Here is a 19,412-nt window from a genome sequence, read left to right as displayed (position 1 = left end):
TTATACAAATAAAACAATGTAAATTGTTAAAGATTTAAATGCAAATAAAAGTAACTGATTGTTTTTGTAAAGATTTGTTAAAATATTAATAGAATCTTTGACTTTTTTAATCAATAAAAATAACTGATTGTTTTTGTAAAGTAACGATGATATGCGTGGTTATGAGGGAAAGTTAGTTATGTGATTTTATTTTGCTTTTTTTTAGCAAAAAATATCAAAACGACGTAGTTTTAACCCGGTTGCGTGTAGCGGATGCACCTAATAATTTGCGATTGTGAATAATGTCACAAAATTAAGTAATTGGGCAATCTTGTCAACTTCAGGAACCTCAAAATGTCATTGTAATTGTAGATTTGTAGCAAGTGACAAGGCTTACAAAGCTAGACTGTGCTCCCCAGTTCAACAGTTACCACGCTGCGACGAAGGTTGAAATTGAAATAATGAAACCCAAAATGGAACGGCGGAAGAACCAAACTCCTAAACCCTCCAACACCGGCAAAAATACGAAGCAGCCGCCGCCACCGTCCCCTACGCCGCCGAAAAAAGATCGACGACAGACTAACGCTGAAAGGTCCGCACACTTCGGGCGGAGAGAGGCCGCCAAAATCCTCAAAACAGTTCTTCAAGGCGACGCTCGCCGCCGTGCAGTTGCCTCCATAAAAACCCTGGTTTACAAGCCTTCCGTCCGTAACAAGAAGGCTACTTTCGCTCTCATTTGCCAAACTCTCAAATGTACTCTCTTTCTCCTTCTTAATTTCCTTGTGGTATGAAGTACGGAGTATGAATTTGTTGATAATATAGTTTTGTTTCATGCTAATATTGGAGTTTTTATTTATTTATTTGGTTAATCTATGTTTGTTTTGAGCTTAATTCAGTTAATGCTTACTTAACAAAGTTAGAATTGTTGTTTTTGACCAGGAATGAAGGTGTTGATTAGTTGCTATTTGATATTCACTCCAATTGTTACAGGGAAATTTGGTTGAGTATTCAAAATAAATGTATCAAAAGTTTATGGATGTGTGTATTTCGCCGAATACTCATGAAAATTATTTCTATATACACTTAACTTGATCACAATCCACAGTTTATGACAAGTGATTATAAACAGTGATGCGCAGGCGTCCTATAGCTTCCATTAGCTGCTTGTTAGTTAGCATGCCATTATGTGGTTGTGTTTTGATTGATCACGGTTTTATGGACATTGCTGGTTTGATGGTTTCAACCCATGCCTCAAAGTTTGGTAACCAGGCATACTACTAAATAAAACTGAAGTTAACAACTCAACTAAACGTTACTTTTCGTCATGTGATGTGAATTAAGTTGAAATTTAGGGGCACAGGGTGAATAAATGAAGCCATAGAAGCACATTGTGAATTATGTTGCATTTTAGGGTTTACATTAAACGATTCTCTAATTTGGGGTTATATATTAGTATTTGGTTACATTTTGCATAGGTTACTCATGAAAATTATTAATACATACTCCACGTGCAATATTCTGCTAATACTGGTGGAAATTAGTAGATATTGATCATATTCTTTGTTGTGTTAAAGCTGTAAGATCATATCAAGTTGTATTATTTGTTAGGATGGCACAGAGGCCACAGACTTGTCAAATACATAAATGGAGAACTTTTAAACTCTTGTCCTAGTATCGAAAGAACAGGAGAAGCTCAATGGGATTGTTAAGTGGCTAATCTTTTGGCTTTGTTGGCTTTCAGATCTTCCTATTATCAAAGATGTCTTGGATACTTCTGCTGTATTAAACAGCAAGTGGAAGGTAAATTTATTACTTTAATACTATGTTTTGTGATCGATTTGCATACTTGATCCCGTTAGATGAGAACAGAGCCCGAAACTATGATGCTGGAGCTATAGTAATTGTCATTTGATGATGTAATTTCTAAGGGGTCATTTGTGAACTAATCATGTTTTTTATTTCCTTTTTTCCTTTTCTGTTGTAGAGACAGGAGGAGCTAGTGTATATAACCACCTACGACTTGCTCTTCGGCAAGGTAATTTTCAACATTGTGATTCGATATCATGTCATCCTTTCATCTCCTCGTTATTTTCTTATTCTGAATTAGACCTGAATCATACTAAGATTGACATACTGCTAACTAAGGATGAGAGGGAGTCAAAAAGAGAAGGCCTTTATATTTTTGTATGGCTAGCTTTTGGCTCCAGTGAGGGAGGGAATGCAACCGGGAGCCCAATTGGTATTAGTACCTGTTGGTACTTGGTAGTATCTTCTGTGTGATGCTGTAGGTTTTTCTGAGTAAGCTTATAACGCAAGAGTGGTAAAAAAAGAGAGGCCATAAGATGTAAAGAGTTTGGAAATCTGACATGCTTCCTTACTCAAAGCCGGGCCTTAAAAAAGTGTGCCTGAGGCCTCAAGGCCGTCTGAGGTTTTACTAATGGATGCCCCTGGAAGCTTGTTACTTATTACATCTTTATCTCTTCAAGTTTTCTGTGAAAAAATCTTGTGTTATTGTGATTCAACTTTTATATATGATACTCTTAAGCATTTTATCAGTGTAAATTAATTTTTTGGTTGATTTTTTGGGTTGTTATTTGCACGAGGTGCATCTCTTTGCTTATTACCTTATTTCCAGGCTCCAGAACTCCTATTGCTTCACTGTGCCTCGTGCCTTTAAACTCTGGCCGAGAGAAATTAGTAGGATAGAGGGTTTACCTTGGACAATGTTGAGTCCATGGTGTTTGAACTTCTGATTTTACCCCTTGTACATTTCTGGTTATCTATGTAGTCCAATGCCACACTGTCCCAGTGAATTTGTGTTTGACATGCTTTGTATCGCTTCGCCATTTTCTTGATAAACTGGACGTAAACACTTCTGTTCAGGAAATTTCATCATGTGGCAATGCAGAAAAGTTTCTATTTCAACGGAAAGCTGCTCTGGAGTCGGCTTTGGCGAAGATATTAGTTAGAAGGAAGGTTAAACGAGTTGAAGATCTGCTGTCCCAGCCTGAGACCTCAGGTTAGTTTTGCCCTTTTAGTTTTTAGCGATAATGATACGACTGTTCTCTATATGCTTGGACGTAAACTAAACTTACCTTATCTAGAAGATGGTTCTGAACGATGTTGCATGTATCAGTAGAATTAACCCCTCATCATATTTATACTTGTTGTTTAATATAATTCTATATGATATCAATATAGCATTTGCGGAATATTTTATTTTCATAATCTCTCATCTATTTATGAGTTACAGTGTCTTCTTATTGGATTCTTTTACAGAAACACGCTTACCAAATTTCTTTTCAGATGTTCCAAAACCTCGATATGTCCGTGTAAATACTTTGAAACTGGATGTTGACTCTGCTATCAAAGAACTTGGAAAGAAATGCACAGTAAGTTTGCTAGATTTTTTTCATCCTTTTTCCTTTCCTTTGGTTGGTCAGGGAGTGGGCATGAACAATTCTTTGAATTTTGAGACGCAAACTGTGTTTTCTTGGTCGTTCAGTGCTTCTATTATTATGGCAGTTCCTCAGATTCTTGTTAATTTTTTTATTGTTCCATGTTTATGTTAATGGTTGTCGAATTGTTCATTTAATAGGTTCAGAAGGATAACTTGGTTCCGGATCTGTTGATTCTTCCACCTGGTGTTGACTTGCATGATCACCCTCTAGTGACTAGTGGAAGTGTCTTTCTACAAGTATGCATTCTCGTATTTATTGCTTTTAGTATGTTGATAAAACCATTTACTAATTTGACTGTAACAGAACTTCTATTTGATTTTACAATTCTAGGGCAAGGCAAGTTCCATGGTAGCAGTTGCCCTTGGGCCTCAGCCAGGTTGGCAGGTCAGTTAATGATTTGATTATCGATGAATGAATCTGCTTATTAGCTGGTGCTGTAATTTTAATTTGTGGAAAATGGAGCTGCCTTATTTCCGGTACAGTCGTATTCAATAGCATAGTAATGCAACACGAAGAATGAATGTTCACAATAGAGTTTCTAGCTGGGTCCTCTGTCAATATGATGAGTTTGAGTCCTTTATTGTCAGAGTCTCCTGCTTTTTTTTTTTTTGGTAAACTGAGGAGCACAAACATTACTTAAGTTGAGTTAGAGGCATAGAGCCTATTACAATCCAAAAGCAAATCATCTAAACAATAACTAGGGGGGTGGGGAAACATCCTAGTTACATTCACTACAAGGTTATCCTTCCTACTCCGCTTAGCTAAACTATCCGCTACTACGTTGTCTTTCCTTGGCACGAACATGTACTCAACGGTTGTAAACGCCTCCTGCAACTCCCTGCACATAAGATAGGTGTTCGACAGGCAGTTAGTTTGTAGTCCTTGGTTCTTAAGCGCTTTGGCTGCACGCAAGCAGTCAGTGATAATAGTGATACTATTCCATTTTGACTTAGCCACCTCCAAACCCTCCCGAATACCTAGCAGCTCCGCATGTAAGGGGGAGACGGCGTAAACCAATTTCGAGAAGCCGAGCACCCAATTACCTGCAGAATCACGAAACACACCTGCAATACTAGATGGGGTATCATGGTGAATAAAGGATGCGTCTACGTTCACATGGATATTGTTCCTAAAAGGAGGGGAAATGTCACCATTACTCGACCATACCTTTGGTGGGTGCACGCTATGGGGGTGGAACTTAAGGTATTCCATGGCAAGGTTGCTAGCTTTTGTGATGGTTATATTCGGGGGGTCATAGGGAGTGTTCTCAAACACATGTCTATTTCTTTGCTTCCAAAGTTCAAAGCAGGTATATGGAAAAAGGAGGTCCCACCCTATCCCCTTGTAGCTACCCCCCCACAAGAAGTTTGACTGCAACCACTGTTTCGGTTCTTTCAACCAGAAATCAACAGGAAGCTGGAAGTAATTCCACACTTGGTTCGCCTGGACACAATCTCTAAGTATGTGTAAGGTATCTTCCACCCGGTCATGGCAGTGAGAACAAAAGGGGTCTTGTATGACTTGTCTTATAGCTAGGAGTTTTTTGTGGGGTAGGCGATCCCACCAAGCAAGCCACATAAACACAGCGTACTTGGGTGGAATACGAGCCTTCCACAACCAGGCTACAGATGTTTGGTTGTTGGAGTGGGTGGCTACGTAATATCATGTACACATAATATTAGTTTTTTTTGGTATTTTGGGATGATTTTTTATTTCTATTTTTATTTTTATACAGTATTATTAAGTTTTTAGTGGTTTCTTATTTTTTACAAGCATATAAGTAGATTTTCATCAAGCCTTAGTTTTGTCTCCAGTTGAGGCAATGAGAATAAGCTGAATTTGTAGGAACCTTTACCAGTAGCAATTGTACTGTTTGCTAGTGATAATTTGTAGAGTATTTCTTCATTCTTTATCTGAACTTCTGAAGTGTTCCTGGAAGAGTGGGGTGCACTGACCAGGAAAAAGAAGCAAAAATGGTAGCAATTAGATGAAAGAGTTACATCTGGAGAAAAAAACATGTTAGGGATAGCAATACTAATTGAGCAGACAAACTTTATTCCCAAATATCATTTGAGAGAGGTGTATGCTGTTGAAGCCAAAAGGAAAATTAAGGTCGAAGCTTATGAAAATGTTATTACGGGTTTAGAATAACTTATAGCTATGTGTGTGTAATATTTATTTTTGAGGAAGTTGCACCCTAAAGTGTAGACTAACTTTTTCGTGCCTATTGTTCAATACAGAATCGAGTTGGAAAAATGTGGAAATATCCCCTGGAACATAATTTTACGAAGGGGAATTGAAGGTGAAAAGAGAAAATGAAAACGGAATCTCCACATGATCGGATGATCCCCTTCTCAATCGCCCATCTTCAAGCAAAGTATTATGAATTAATGATTTAACGTAACTAAGACATTAAACATTCAGATTATAAGAAAGAAGAGGATCTTGATTAATAAACCTGAAATTACACAATGGATATTCAAATTTTCGAGAGGCTTGATTCTCTCCCAATGAACTCTTAACAGCTCAACATAATGCTGCACAATCAACATATATTCTCTCTTTAATGCTCTATATACAGTACTTCTTTCCTAACGAACTCCCTAACTTATACATACTACCCAGAGCGTCTCTCCCCTTACATCAGTTCATTACACACACTACCTAACCACCCTTTTCACCTTTAATCCAACATGACCTCTTCCGCTCACCCCATACAAAAGACCTTCCCTCGCAATTTCACCGCAATGACTTATGTAAGGGGGATGGGCACTTTAGAATATATTAGTTAGTTGATTATGTGTAGCTTGGCAAGGAAGTTAGTCCAGGTAAGTAGTGTCTATAAATAGAGCACATTAGAGAGAGAGAAACCATGTGGAATATGACTAGTGATTTGTTGAGCTTTTAAGAGTTCCTTGGGAGAGAATCAAGCCTCTCGAATGCTTGAATATTCTTTACATTTTCTGTTATTTCCACTTCGTTAATCAAATCATCTTCTTCTTCCTTGGAATCTGCCATTTATAATTGTCTAAGCTATGCTAATTCATAGCAGTCACCATCACCAACACCTACACCCTTTCCCACTGCCATCTCAACCTCTTGTATTTTCTTCCTTCCCTTAATATAAATGCCATACCCCACCAGCCACCATAATACTAGTTTTTTGTGCACCCTAGAGCTAACTGATTGGGAAGAGAGATGCAGCACTAAGCACAGTGAAGGACAAAGCATGGTGATGGTGGTGACTGGTGAGAGAGAGTTGGGTGGCAGTTTGTGGTGGTCAGAGGGAACTGGACGGCATGGTTATGAATTTATGTTGACGACAATGATAAATAATAAAGAGAAAGCAAAGGGGCGAGGGATAGTGTGAAGGCCCCTTGCTTCTTTCTTTTTTCTCTTTAAAAATTCAGTTTGCTGGTTTTGTAAGTTGTAATTTTTTTGATTTAATAAATGCTTATGAGTCGTTTCAATATATAGTTTTCAACAACTTTGTAATTTTACTAATAGGTAATTAAAGTTAATAATGGTCAAAGTTGTGCATTGACAATCGTGTTTGGTCAAAGTGGAACAACTAAAAGAAACAGAGGAAGTAGTTTGGTACTCCGTACTTGTTAGTCGTTACCCTTATTTTTCTCCTCTGAATCGTCCTAGGTTTTAACTTGGGATGTGTCTGAGTATTACAGATTTACAGTACTAAACTATGTTTTACTCACCTTATATCCACTTATTTTATGAAAAATAAATTTAGATACGTTCAGTTAAAATCAGATAAGTTCAAATTAGAGAAGTTCAGGAAAAATAATGGTTACCCAAATAAATCCATGTTCCACAATGTTCATCTCGTTTTCATTATGCGATATCCAATACTCTAATTCGACGGTCAATATCTTAAAGTGTGCATTAGTAGAAATTATGAATTTGATATTAGTATCTCATAAATTTGATATTAATAGCTCGCAATTTCTCTTGGAAGTACTCTCATCTCTATTACATAAGGGAAGAGGGGAGGGTTATTTGCGTAATCACGCTTTTGGTGTCCCAATCAAAAATACTAATATACCCTCTATACTTGCGCAACTAAATTCAATTCAAAATCTGATTATATACTGATTTAAAAAATGTTGGATATTAATTCATTTTAAAAACTTAATTCAACAAATCAGGAAAATCATTTAAAAAAAACGATTAACCCAAAACCTTCAGCAAACCCAATCAATAACAAATTTTTGTGTTATTTGTTAATATTGATGATTTGATCTTGATCTTACACTATGCTTGCTTAAGGAGATCAAATTTACTTTTTATATATTCGCACGCATCGCGTGCATATAAGACTAGTATTACATAAAGCGAGTGACGTTTTGTTTTTTTGAAGGTTCTTGATGCATGTTCTGCTCCAGGGAACAAAACTGTGCATCTTGCTGCTCTCATGAAAGGCAAGGGGAAGATTGTAGCATGTGAGTTGAATATGGATAGAGTTAAACTTCTTCAGAATACTGTCAGAGTAGCTGGGGCAAAAAGTATCCTTTTTTTCATCTTCAGTTCTAACTGTTGGCTACTGTTCTTTTATTTAGTTCTCATAACTGTCTTGGTGTGTAGTTACTGTTGTTTTCTTGTAAAGCATGATATGAAAGATAAAATAAACGGTGCATGTGGCATACTACTCTACAGGTGTATGTGGGCATACTGCTCTATACGAAGTATAAAGTAAAATTGCATTGTTATCTTCAATTTTACGTTTATGGTTATTTGTAACCTTAATCTAGACACCAGACGTGGAAGTTCATCATGGGAATTTTCTGAACATTGACCCAATGGATCCAGCCTACTCAGAGGTGAAATTTTTAGGATGTTAGTTATAAATTAATGTAATAACCATTTTATTATGCACTGGTGAAAGCTCAAATATGTTCATTGGCATTTCTTAATCTGAGATAATGTTACCTATGTAAGTTGATTGCGAAGTGCTTGTTTTATGGTTCTGCATGATATCCCCAATACCGTTGTTCATGTCAAGCAGTAGTCCTGTTATGTAAAATTTTATTTGTAAACTGCTGGTATACTTTTCATGCTTTCCCCTTGATCATGAAAGCCTTTGCTTAATATTCTTTGCTTTTAAGACCGAGGAACTGGATAAGTTGGTGGGAATCTGTGTATTATGCGCTACTACAGAGTACGTGTAAACACCTCTGTTTTTTCCGTTGCATACAAAAGGGTACTTGTGTAATTAACTGTGGCCTCGTCAGAGTCATCACTTAGAAGCCTAAGTGAAATGCTTTGTTGCAGCTCGTGCTATACTCCCCTTCCCTTCTCCTCTCACACATACTGAAATGCTTTGTTACAGCTTCGTGCTATACTCTTGGATCCCTCCTGCTCTGGATCAGGAACTGCAGCTGAAAGACTGGATCATTTGCTCCCTTCACATTCGAGTGGTAAGTGACTAGATTTTTGATTTTACAGTAAAGTAATGTACCTTTGTGTCAGACCGCCTTACAGAAAAGTTAAGGAAAGACCGCCTTGATGGCAGCTTTCTGGCGCACGCGTGTGCTGACTGACGTTGGCAAATTTTTTTTAGGGCAACATTGTAAATGTCACATTATGTAGTTACAGATTGTGATAGAGGGGTGTGGAGAGAAATCAACCAAGATATCTTGTTAGTTGGACGTTTGAGGTATAAGTTCGGGGTTAGAGAATGGGGTGATGTGCGAGTCGGGGAATGGTGATGTAGATTAAAGGGGGTAGAGGGCTAGAGGCTCACTGTTAGATTCATTCAGGTTAGTGGAAAGAGAGAGTATCACTAGAGAGAGCACCAATCTCTCGAATGTTGGTTAGGTTGTAATCTGTAAATAAAGACCTTGATATCCATCAATTCTGTCATATCCTTTTTTGTTAATTTTCCTTTGTACCTTAATTAGCTGATAATTGGTTAGCATTCTTAGCAGTTGTTTTAATTTAATTGGTCATCAATCTGTCTCTATCAGCATCACGATTAATTGCCATCTCCAGACTGAACCACTAGATTGTATATATCGTTCTGAAATCCGGACCTCTCAGCCCCTCATCTATCAGTAGTTTTTATTAAAATTGATGATGGTAGTATGGTACGTATAATATATGTGCATACATCTAGGAGAAATATTCTTTCGACCATAGCCATAGATCCAAATTAACTTACTCACCTAAAACTGTGGAACTACTTAATGTGACTCTTGTCCCATTAAGTTTGACATTGGTAAGGGTTACAGCCTGTGCAGAGATTGAGGAGGGAGAAAATGAGAGGAATAAGGTGGCCAAAAGTGAATGTTGAGGTAGGACAGCATTTATGGTAAATGTTAATTTTGAAAGGGATCAGAGAATTTATATCATATTTTTTGTAATGAATAGATTTTATTAATGTGTATGGGAACAGTGCCAAACCCCCTGAAATAATCATTACCATCCCATTGCAAGAATGATCTAGCTACTTATCCCCCTTTTCTCCATCTGCATATCTCCCAACCTGCCATCTATTATGGATTGCTGATAAGAGGAATGAATTATTGGCCTACTGATTTGGTTCAATCCAAGTCCCATTTTTATTGGTGAACTTAGTGCATCATCTTTTTGTCCTGGTTGGCGATTAAGAGAGGACGGATTTCTGTTTCTTTTATCTTTTGCATTATCTAGGGTTTGCCAGATTTGGAAGTTAGGCTATCTGCAAGCATAGTGATATTGTTGGTTGTAACTTGGGTTCCTTAGTGCATCATCTTTTTGTCCTGGTTGGCGATTAAGAGAGGATGGCTTTCTGTTTCTTTTATCTTTTGCATTATCTAGGGTTTGCCAGATTTGGAAGTTAGTCTATCTGCAAGCATAGTGATATTGTTGGTTGTAACTTGGGTTCCTTAGCAAACCTTCTCTCCCAGAGACATTATGCCTTACACAACCTCAGTCATTATGGTGCTTCTGGTGTTTATGCACTGTCCTGCCATCTACATGATCTTACTGCTAGCTTGACATGCAGATTACACAGCAAGTTATTCATGTTTTGGTGTGCTGTCTATCTGTGGAATTATCTATTTAAAAAATAAACTTGTGAAGAAAGAACTTTACTGAACCAGCAGGCTTGTATGACAATTGAGCTAGACAGACAGGAAATTTTTTGTATCGACACATTTTTTTTGAAATTGTTGCCTTGCAGATAAATCAGATACTTCAGATGTAATCCGGCTGACGAACCTTTCAGCTTTTCAGAAGAAGGCTCTAAAGCATGCATTATCCTGTAAGAATATGTCGTAATTATTTTATTTAGTACTTGGATAACTTAAATTAAAAGTTTTTCAATTTGGAAACTTCTTCAAGATTCGGAAGCAGCTTGTGATTATTCTTGCTCTTATTTTGCAGTCCCTTCAGTTGAGAGGATTGTTTACAGTACATGCTCCATCCACCAAATTGAAAACGAAGATGTTATAAAATCTGTCTTACCCACATCTTTAAAGAATGGGTTTGAGCTGGCAACACCCTTCCCCCAATGGCCACGTCGAGGTTTGCCAGTGTTCGAAGGCTGTAAGTGTCGATAAGACGTCTTCTCTATCTCTTGAACTTTTTTAGTTGTTGAATTGCTGTTATTTCAAAACATCTAAATGATAGTGATCTTATAGGAGAAGATCTTACACTAACCTTACCCAAATTAGATGAGTACAAATGGGACATGGCTGGGGAGAGAGCCTAAGGTTTAAAGCTCGAAATGCATATAAGTCTCTAAGACTCACAAACTAGAGAGCCTAATGGGCTTGGAGAATAGCCTAAATATTTTGCATAAACTTTGCAGAAACTCTGTTCTATCTCTTGACCCAGCCCAAGACAGCAAGACTGATGCTTGCTTATGATTGCATAATTCACAAATCAGTACGAAGAACTTAATCTGCAGGGATTTAAAATTTTGGTTACTCTGATGCATCTTGGATAGAAAATACTCCGTACATAAGAATAACAGAAAACAAATATCATATATAAAGCTGGTTTTCCCACAGGAACAGGAATATCGTGGGTGAAAATAATTTGATATAGTATAATATTTGCTTCAAGTAATTCATTTGTTTTCGACTCATGATATACTCCGTATATCAGTGAGGTTTCAGTCTTTCAGATTCCGTGACACACTTTCCATTAGCAATGAGATAGTGTTTTAATAGTATCTCTCTCACAAAGAACCCTTGAGGCTTATCGTTGATTATCGCTTCTTTCGTTTTGGCAGCTGAACACGTGCTTCGGATGGATCCTATCGAAGACAAAGAAGGCTTCTTCATTGCTTTGTTTGTGAGGAGGAAAGAAGAATGTGGACTGAACCAGTTAAGTAAACTGAAGAGACAGAGACAAGAGATGCCATTGCCTTTCACTAGGCTGTCAAAAATGTGGCTTCTCTCGATGATGATGTCTTCTTCATCAGGCGGATGTGGCTGTTGTAGTGGGGATACAATGGCTTGTCATATGGATTGAGCATTGTGAAAATAATGTAACCAGTTCTTTTTTTTTTTTTTTTAAATATGTTTTTAAATCAGGAAAGTAACTTTAGGACCTGTTACAAATTGTTAGTTCCTATAATATTGGTAGTTTAGTTCCCCTTCAGATAAGTTGCTAGTTGATCCAGGTTTTTCTCAAGTGTTGTGGCCGTTAAGTATATTTTTCCGAGGCAATATTTACATACTTCGTATGCTACAGACCTACAGCAACATCCGACAGTATAAAAAGTCTACCAACTATAATCCTGCATCCCTTGATATTACACGCACCTAAACCCAAGAGGAAGCCCGTTTGTTACGTAAAACCAGGTCCATGGGCTGAGGGCCAACACCTTTTATAATGGGCTGGGGCCCTTTATTTTTGGCTGGATACTTAAAGGACTACCTGGACACGGGCCCTTATAAGGTCATATCATTTTGATGTTATTATCATTTTCATCATCTTACCTTTCTGAATTACTCCATCTTCCCTATTGCCCCTTATCTCTCTATCACTCATAGAATATCAGAACTTACAAGTATTACTCTGTACTATCATCTTTAATACCATAAGTTGCAGCTAATTACCACGGTGAAAACATTTGAACTTCAATAAAATGGGAGAAGAAAGTGTGAAAACATTTGAACTTCAATAAAATGGGAGAAGGAAGTGAATAGAAGGTATGTCGTATGTTTTTTTTTTACCTGTTTGCATTCCTCATTTTCAATTTGATTTCTAAAAAAAGAAAAGGGTTTTTTTTTTTTTTTGAAATGAATATAAGCTATTTTTTTATTTTACCTAAATATAGTACATAACTTCTCCCTGGGCCTAGCCCGCAGAAAGCTTTTGTAATTTGTACTACTCGGCCCATCCTCAGCCCAGCCTGGCCCTAACCTGGTCATTAAACACGTGACGTTTTTGTTGATGAAAATCAACAAAATGCACTAAGCCTGAGGAGATCTGTACTTGCAGATTAAAGGAGTATATTCTTTAGGAAACAGAGTATTGAAATGCAACTTAAACAAAAAAGAGGAGATTTTGCTGAGAAAATACAACATTATATTGCAGTCTCATACCATGATACCAAAACAAACACCATTTCCATACATAACATCATCATAGAAAATGCTACTCGTCCACAACTTCAACCCCCACCCGATACAAAATGAAAAAAGCAGAACATACATAAAACTTATTAGTACGAAAGAAGATTAGTCAGAACTAGATCATCATTAAGATGATAATTAAGCAACCTTAACCTGAATAGTCTTGGGCTTCTTAGGCTGAGGAGGAGGCAACTTCTCGACACTAACACTCAAAACACCATCTTGACAAACAGCATTAATCTTCTCCATATCAGCATTTTCAGGCAACACAAACTTCCTCATAAACTTACCAATTCTCCTCTCCATCCTCAAATACTTGACCCCTTCTTTCTCCTCATCCCTCTTCCTCTCTCCACTTATCACCAGCACATTGTCGTCCTCCACCTGCACTTTAATGTCTCCGCTCTTCAGCCCAGGCATGTCGATGATGAACTGGTACGAATTCGGGTACTCCTTCACATCAGCAGGGGTACGAGCCATTGCACGTGCATCACGGACGTATGCGTTGGACGGCGCGTTGGCTCCAGTGGTTGATTTGTCGGTGGCGGCGGGGGCGGTGAAGTCGTCTGCGTCGAGGAAATGGGAGAGGACGTTGTAGATTGGGGTGTCGAGGCCGGTGAACCGGAAATCCATCTTTCTCTTCTTTTGGACCTGAATTTTTGTTGTTTTTGATTGCGAATTAAAATGAGAGCTATTTTTTGTCGGATTTGTTTGTGCGATTATTTGGTGATGAGGTGGGAGATTAAGGAAGAGAATTTATATGATACGGAGAGAAGTTTCTAGATAGAAAATGGAAGAGTGTGATTTTTTACTGGAAGGTTCGTGAAATTACGTTTGAGTTTTGCGTGGCATTTGTTGCAGAAAAGAATGTAGAAGGTGGTAGAACTCTATGGAACATTGAAGTTTATGTTTATACGGTTTAGATAATTTTAGAAGTTTCTAGAACTTCATGGAATTATAAGATTGGAAATGCATTTGACGGATTGACCCACGGTCCAGTTTGCACGTACTCCGCTATAAGGCCCAACAAGATTACTATGCACAATAAAATCCATAGATCACATATGGTTTCACTTGGTAAAAACGGATCCCATTCGACTATAGTCCGATAAAAGAAAAACGAAGTGATCAAGAAAACATGTTTATGCATTCAATATTCAATATGTTCAAATCAACTTTGTGTGAATTGATTAAAGAACTAATTGTTTTTATCACCTGAAAAAATTATAAAATTATTTTTTATCACTTAAAAACTAAATATTGTATTTTATCACCTTTAGAAATCTAAATTACTCACTTAATGTGAAGTATTTTATTCACCTGATTTTCACTTGTTTTTTATGAAATTATCTTATTGAACTTAACCTAACTTATTAAAGCTTATCAAAACGTTTTTAATTATAAATTGAACTTAGTTAACCCTTATTTTTCCTGAACATTTCAAAATTTGATTTTCTTGAAATAAGTGAGAATATAAACGAACCTAAATTTATTTAATCCCAAATAAATATTTATCCCATTAAATCCCTTAATTATATATCTTTCCTACCAAATGAGTTAACTTATAATCATGTAGTAAGTACACTTGTAATGTTAGATTTCTTAGATTTCAAAAATAATTAACAATCAAGAACGGAGGGAATACATTATATCGGAGTGATTTTTACAAATAAATATTTTAAGCCAACTTTACCTCTGCATTACTATATTTATTATAAGTTATAACCATCCTTAATTAAAGCCAAACTATTATGATAATTGAAATAATTAAATTGAAGGAATCATATAGCATGACTGCATTTTCCAAGCTCCTTCAAAGCTCCAATGTAAGTCTTAAAGGAAAGGAAAAAACCTTGTACTTATCCTCGTTGTATTCTCCGGCAATACTATTAAACTAGTGTGTAGGCCGGGCGTTGCCCAAGATATTGACTTATATTCGGCTTTATTTTTTAATTATGTGCACGTAGAGATGGCGTCATCGTCAAATTACGGTGGTGACATAAGATTAGTGGTCGATGAACAACTTTCCCGATCTGAAACCCCACATCCAAAAATCTAAACAAAGACGGATCCTTTTCTTCAAAGCACTAACGGTACATTTATAAATTAAGTAATCATTCATTTTCTTGCATTTACTTTTATTTACTTTTATTCACTTTTATTCAATGTATTGTTTATTGTATAAAGAATATATATGCTTATACGGAAAAATATTACATAAATTGTAGTTGGTTAAGATGGTAAGAAGTGTAACTTTTAATAAAGAGGTCTAGTGTTCGATCATTGTTAGATATTTTTTGGTTGTAATGACATGTCAAGATGTTAATTATTGGTGACGTGGCGTAATAAGGAGAGGTTTACGTGACACGTATACGTTTTTCAAAACGCCATTTAATATATTAGTAGAGATATTAATACAAGTCGCGTCCCTCTAAGTAACTTCCAAACATAACTAACGATGTCGTTTTGCCTACTTGCTAACACGTCTAGCTTTCATTTCGTCAATGGCAGAAGCAGGATCTAAGCTCTTAGGACATGCTGCGGTGCAATTCTTGACCATTCTGCATCTGTACAATTTATCTTCATCTTGTTTAAGAGCTTCTAATCTCTCTTCCGAATAATCATCGCGACTATCTGAGATCCATCGATATGCATTTATCAAAGCTGCTGGACCCAAATACGCTTCTGGATTCCACCAATAAGCAGGGCATGAAGTGGTACAACAAGCACATAATATGCACTCGTACAATCCATCTAGCTTCTTCCTATCTTCAGGCGACTGCCTATATTCACGCCCATCTTCTGGCCCCTTCTTCGTCTTTAGCCACGGCTCAATCGACCTGCATATGAAAATTATGAACATCCAACTAAAATCAGATAAAACATCCAGAACATTTCAGAGTAAATTGAAAATAGTACTGAACCAACATCTATCTCAGATTAATCAACTCTGTCATACAGTTCAAGTTTTGAGCCTTTTTCTGCAGCTAACGAGACTCAATCTTATGATCTCTATTTCACTAAGGTGAGTATTCCACCTATTTATGTTGATCAAGTGAATAGGTAGATTACTTGAGTGGGTTATAGGTACGGATATATGTAGTTCATTTTTGTATGTAGACAGACCTCATCCTATCGTGTGCTTTTCTTACCAAGTCTACTAATAAGAAAATATTAAGAAGGGCATGCAATCTAACTTATTCTTTCATCTGAAAAGACGAAAATCATAATGACAAATTAGGCAGATATGTAATATGAACTACTCACTCCGTCCCTTAATACTTAACCTGTTTTGACTTTTTACACTATTTACATAATTTAATTTGACCCTATTTAATTTCTAGTATATGAAAACAAATATTAGTATATAGTATATTGTTGGATTCATCTTAATATATATTTTCAAACTATTAATATTTTATAAGCTTTTTTATAATGTGTAGTTAAAGAAATTAGGGGTCAAAGTTATGCATTGACAAGCGTGTCCGGTCAAAACAGGTCGAGTATTAAGGAACAGAGGAAGTACTCCAATAGCCCTATGAAGTAATAAAAGTGGTAGAGTAATATACTTGTACTGATTATAGAAATTGGTAAGATCGACGACGAGATCCTTGATAACAAACATATGAGGAAGGGGAGTGATAGTGGTGGGCTTAGAAGTATCAGAATCAATGGGCTTAAGGCAAGCCACAGTATTAAGCCCATCAATATTCATAGAACATGACCCACATATTCCTTCCCTGCATGACCTCCTATAGCTCAAACTTGAATCATCTTCTGCTTTTATCTTTTGCAATGCATCCAATACCTATCAATTCAAACTTCATTCATCATTTATTTCAAAACAAACAAACAACGTTCAACATGATTAAAATAAGGCTTTTGTTCTGTTTGACTTATGTAAAAGAGAATGGCTTTAACAAATTCATATTGAGACAAATCAATAATACCAACAAGATAATATTTTTTTCTGCTACCCTTACAAGTTACTCCCTCCGTACCAGTCCCATAATTATAGTCATGTTTGACTAAATAAAAATACGAGTTTTAAGAAAAATGGAATATAGAACATGAAAAAGTAAAATAAAGTACAAATGATGATTGAGTTATATGAAAAAGGGGAATAGAGTGCATGTGAAAAAAAAATATACATTTTTAATTAATATAATACATGAGAAAGTGGAAATCTTAGTAGCCAAAATTAGAAACAGGACTATAATTTTAGGACGCTCAATTTAGAAAATAGGACTATAATTTTTGGACAGAGGGAGTACAACAATTAAGGTCAAAGTTAAAAGTTTGACCATACACTGCGGAAGTAGTAAAAATGACAATCAGTGGACTATGGACCATGATGCACATAGAGCATGGTGCACCATGTGCACCAAAAGAACACAAGTGCATAAACAAAAGAACATGACACTACGACAAAAGAACATGTAATATAATATTTTACTTTTTTGTTATAAAAAATCACAATTTATTAAAAATATAAAAAAAATATGTCCATGTTCTTTTTACGTAATCAGATATTCTTTTAATTATATACTAATATTATTAAGGTGCACCATGCTCTATGTGCACCATGGTCCACCTTCTAAATTGCGTGAAAATGATAACTTTTTATAGAACGGAAGAAGTAGAATTAGCTAAGAAATTAAGCCTAATTAAGTATGTACCATGGGTCCACAAGTAGAGAGGTCGACGAAGTAGGACTGAAGGAAAGGTTTTTTGTAAGGCAAGTTGGGGTTCCACCGGTAAACTTGGAATTCTTTCATCAGCGGCCGAGTTTTCGGGGCGGCCGCCGTGAAATGTTGGACTCTCCTTTGCGATTCCACAGCTTCCGCTGCATTAGCTTTGGCAGCTGGGTGGTCTTTTAGCGTTGGAAAATCTTCCCTTTTAGTTGATGAATATCCTCTTTTATATTTGTTTATCCCTTTCTGTACTACCCGCCCTACTACCCTTTTCAGCCCCTCATTTCCTATAATAATCCACCTTTTCCACATTTCTCTTGCTCTCTTACTTACTCTAGTGTGTGATCTCTCCTCGACCCTCTACTATACTTAACCGTTCTCTATTTTGTGTTTCTTATTCCAATATTGATAGTTAATTGTGCTCTGAGTTGTTATTGTTTCATAGAGAAAGATGCAGCTCATCATGACCTGTGTTCGCGACACTTGGTTTGTTGCATATAGTACGTGTACGCATTTTGGGCGCTCTATGAACACTAACTTTTCATTCCACGCGACTTTCAATTTGATGTTTTGAACACAGCTTAATCAAAGTCTCTTATGCTATTTATTTATGTCGTCAGGCATGTCGATGATGAACAAGTACGAATTCGGGAATTTCTACACATCAGCTGCCCTTCGAGCCATCACATTGCACACGCGTCACGGACGTATGCTTTGGCTCTAGTGGATGATACGATTGTTTAAGGAAATTATATCGTTTTTTTAAAATACAGTTGTCAAGGAAAAGTTATCTCTTTATAAAATTTACAGGGAGTACATTTTTTTTAGGATGATTTTACAATAGCCACATTAAAATGGTAGACTTTATAATACACTAAATTTTAATCATTAAATAAAAGTTGACTAATCTAATAATTGATTTTGCTGACTTTTAATTTACTATAAATAGTTTTATTATTTAATTTAAAATAGTTTTTCAATAAAAATAAATGCATTTAAAATACCCACTTTCATCCATGATCTAGAGCAGTTTCTGAAAAAAAAATGAACAAAATTCTGAAACGTCTCTTCAATTCTATTCTTAATTGATGTTCTTGCCAGAATCAAATTGGAAAAAAATTCATGTCCCAACACTGAGTTCATACATTTCAGCAATTGATTTTATAGGAGATAATTACGTACCATCAATCATCTATCCTAAGAAGCAATCGTACCAAAATTATGAAAAGTTCCGAATTGCCAAGTCCAAATAAGACTATGAGAAAAATATGTTCATCATCCATACCAAAAAGAAAATGGAGTGTTCGTTATATGTTTTTGAAAATGGATGGGCGGGCGATTATTTTTTCTTTTCTTTTCTAATTAAAAACCATAAAAGTGATAAAAGAGAGACAAAGATAGGGATGTCAATGAGCCGATACACTCGTGAAGAGCTTGTGAACAAGCTCGGTCAAAGCTCGTTCAATAAATAAATAAACGAGCTTGAACAAAAAATTTAAGCTTGTTTAATAAATGATACTAGCTCGAACAGTCTAGTGTTCGGCTCGTTTAGGCTCGCGAACAACTCGTTCATGTTCTTTTCCAAGCTCGTTCGTGTTCATTTATAAGCTCGTTTAAAATCTTGTTCAAGCTCGTTTATATTAAATTTCTAAAAAAAAAATATGACAAATTTTTATTTATAAGTAAATATAAGT

The 19,412-nt window shown here is 36.3% G+C and overlaps 3 protein-coding genes across 3 annotated transcripts; 1 reads left to right on the top strand and 2 right to left on the bottom strand.

Annotated features, from left to right (window-relative positions):
• The first annotated feature begins 351 nt into the window (after positions 1–351).
• On the top strand, positions 352–12,550 carry LOC110795114 (25S rRNA (cytosine-C(5))-methyltransferase NSUN5). The gene is made up of 13 exons (XM_022000098.2): positions 352–732; positions 1,721–1,779; positions 1,964–2,014; positions 2,863–2,998; positions 3,286–3,371; positions 3,578–3,676; positions 3,771–3,824; positions 7,816–7,960; positions 8,214–8,275; positions 8,785–8,872; positions 10,618–10,698; positions 10,821–10,982; positions 11,674–12,550. Exons 1-13 carry the CDS (start codon positions 441–443, stop codon positions 11,913–11,915), a joined length of 1,557 nt encoding a protein of 518 aa, XP_021855790.2. The 5' UTR covers positions 352–440; the 3' UTR covers positions 11,916–12,550.
• Positions 12,551–12,954: 404 nt separating this feature from the next.
• On the bottom strand, positions 12,955–13,839 carry LOC110795132 (17.1 kDa class II heat shock protein). The gene has a single exon (XM_022000114.2). The coding sequence runs from the start codon at positions 13,655–13,657 to the stop codon at positions 13,163–13,165; it is 495 nt and encodes a 164-aa protein (XP_021855806.1). The 5' UTR covers positions 13,658–13,839; the 3' UTR covers positions 12,955–13,162.
• A 1,594-nt stretch (positions 13,840–15,433) lies between these two features.
• On the bottom strand, positions 15,434–18,109 carry LOC110795126 (succinate dehydrogenase [ubiquinone] iron-sulfur subunit 3, mitochondrial). The gene is made up of 3 exons (XM_022000109.2): positions 17,704–18,109; positions 16,594–16,832; positions 15,434–15,864 (listed from the first exon to the last, which is right to left on the bottom strand). Exons 1-3 carry the CDS (start codon positions 18,028–18,030, stop codon positions 15,495–15,497), a joined length of 936 nt encoding a protein of 311 aa, XP_021855801.1. The 5' UTR covers positions 18,031–18,109; the 3' UTR covers positions 15,434–15,494.
• Positions 18,110–19,412: the final 1,303 nt, after the last annotated feature.

Source organism: Spinacia oleracea, chromosome 1, assembly GCF_020520425.1.
Source record: "Spinacia oleracea cultivar Varoflay chromosome 1, BTI_SOV_V1, whole genome shotgun sequence".
In the NCBI taxonomy this organism is placed as follows: domain Eukaryota; kingdom Viridiplantae; phylum Streptophyta; class Magnoliopsida; order Caryophyllales; family Amaranthaceae; genus Spinacia; species Spinacia oleracea.
This window is presented reverse-complemented; position numbering and strand designations above follow the sequence as displayed.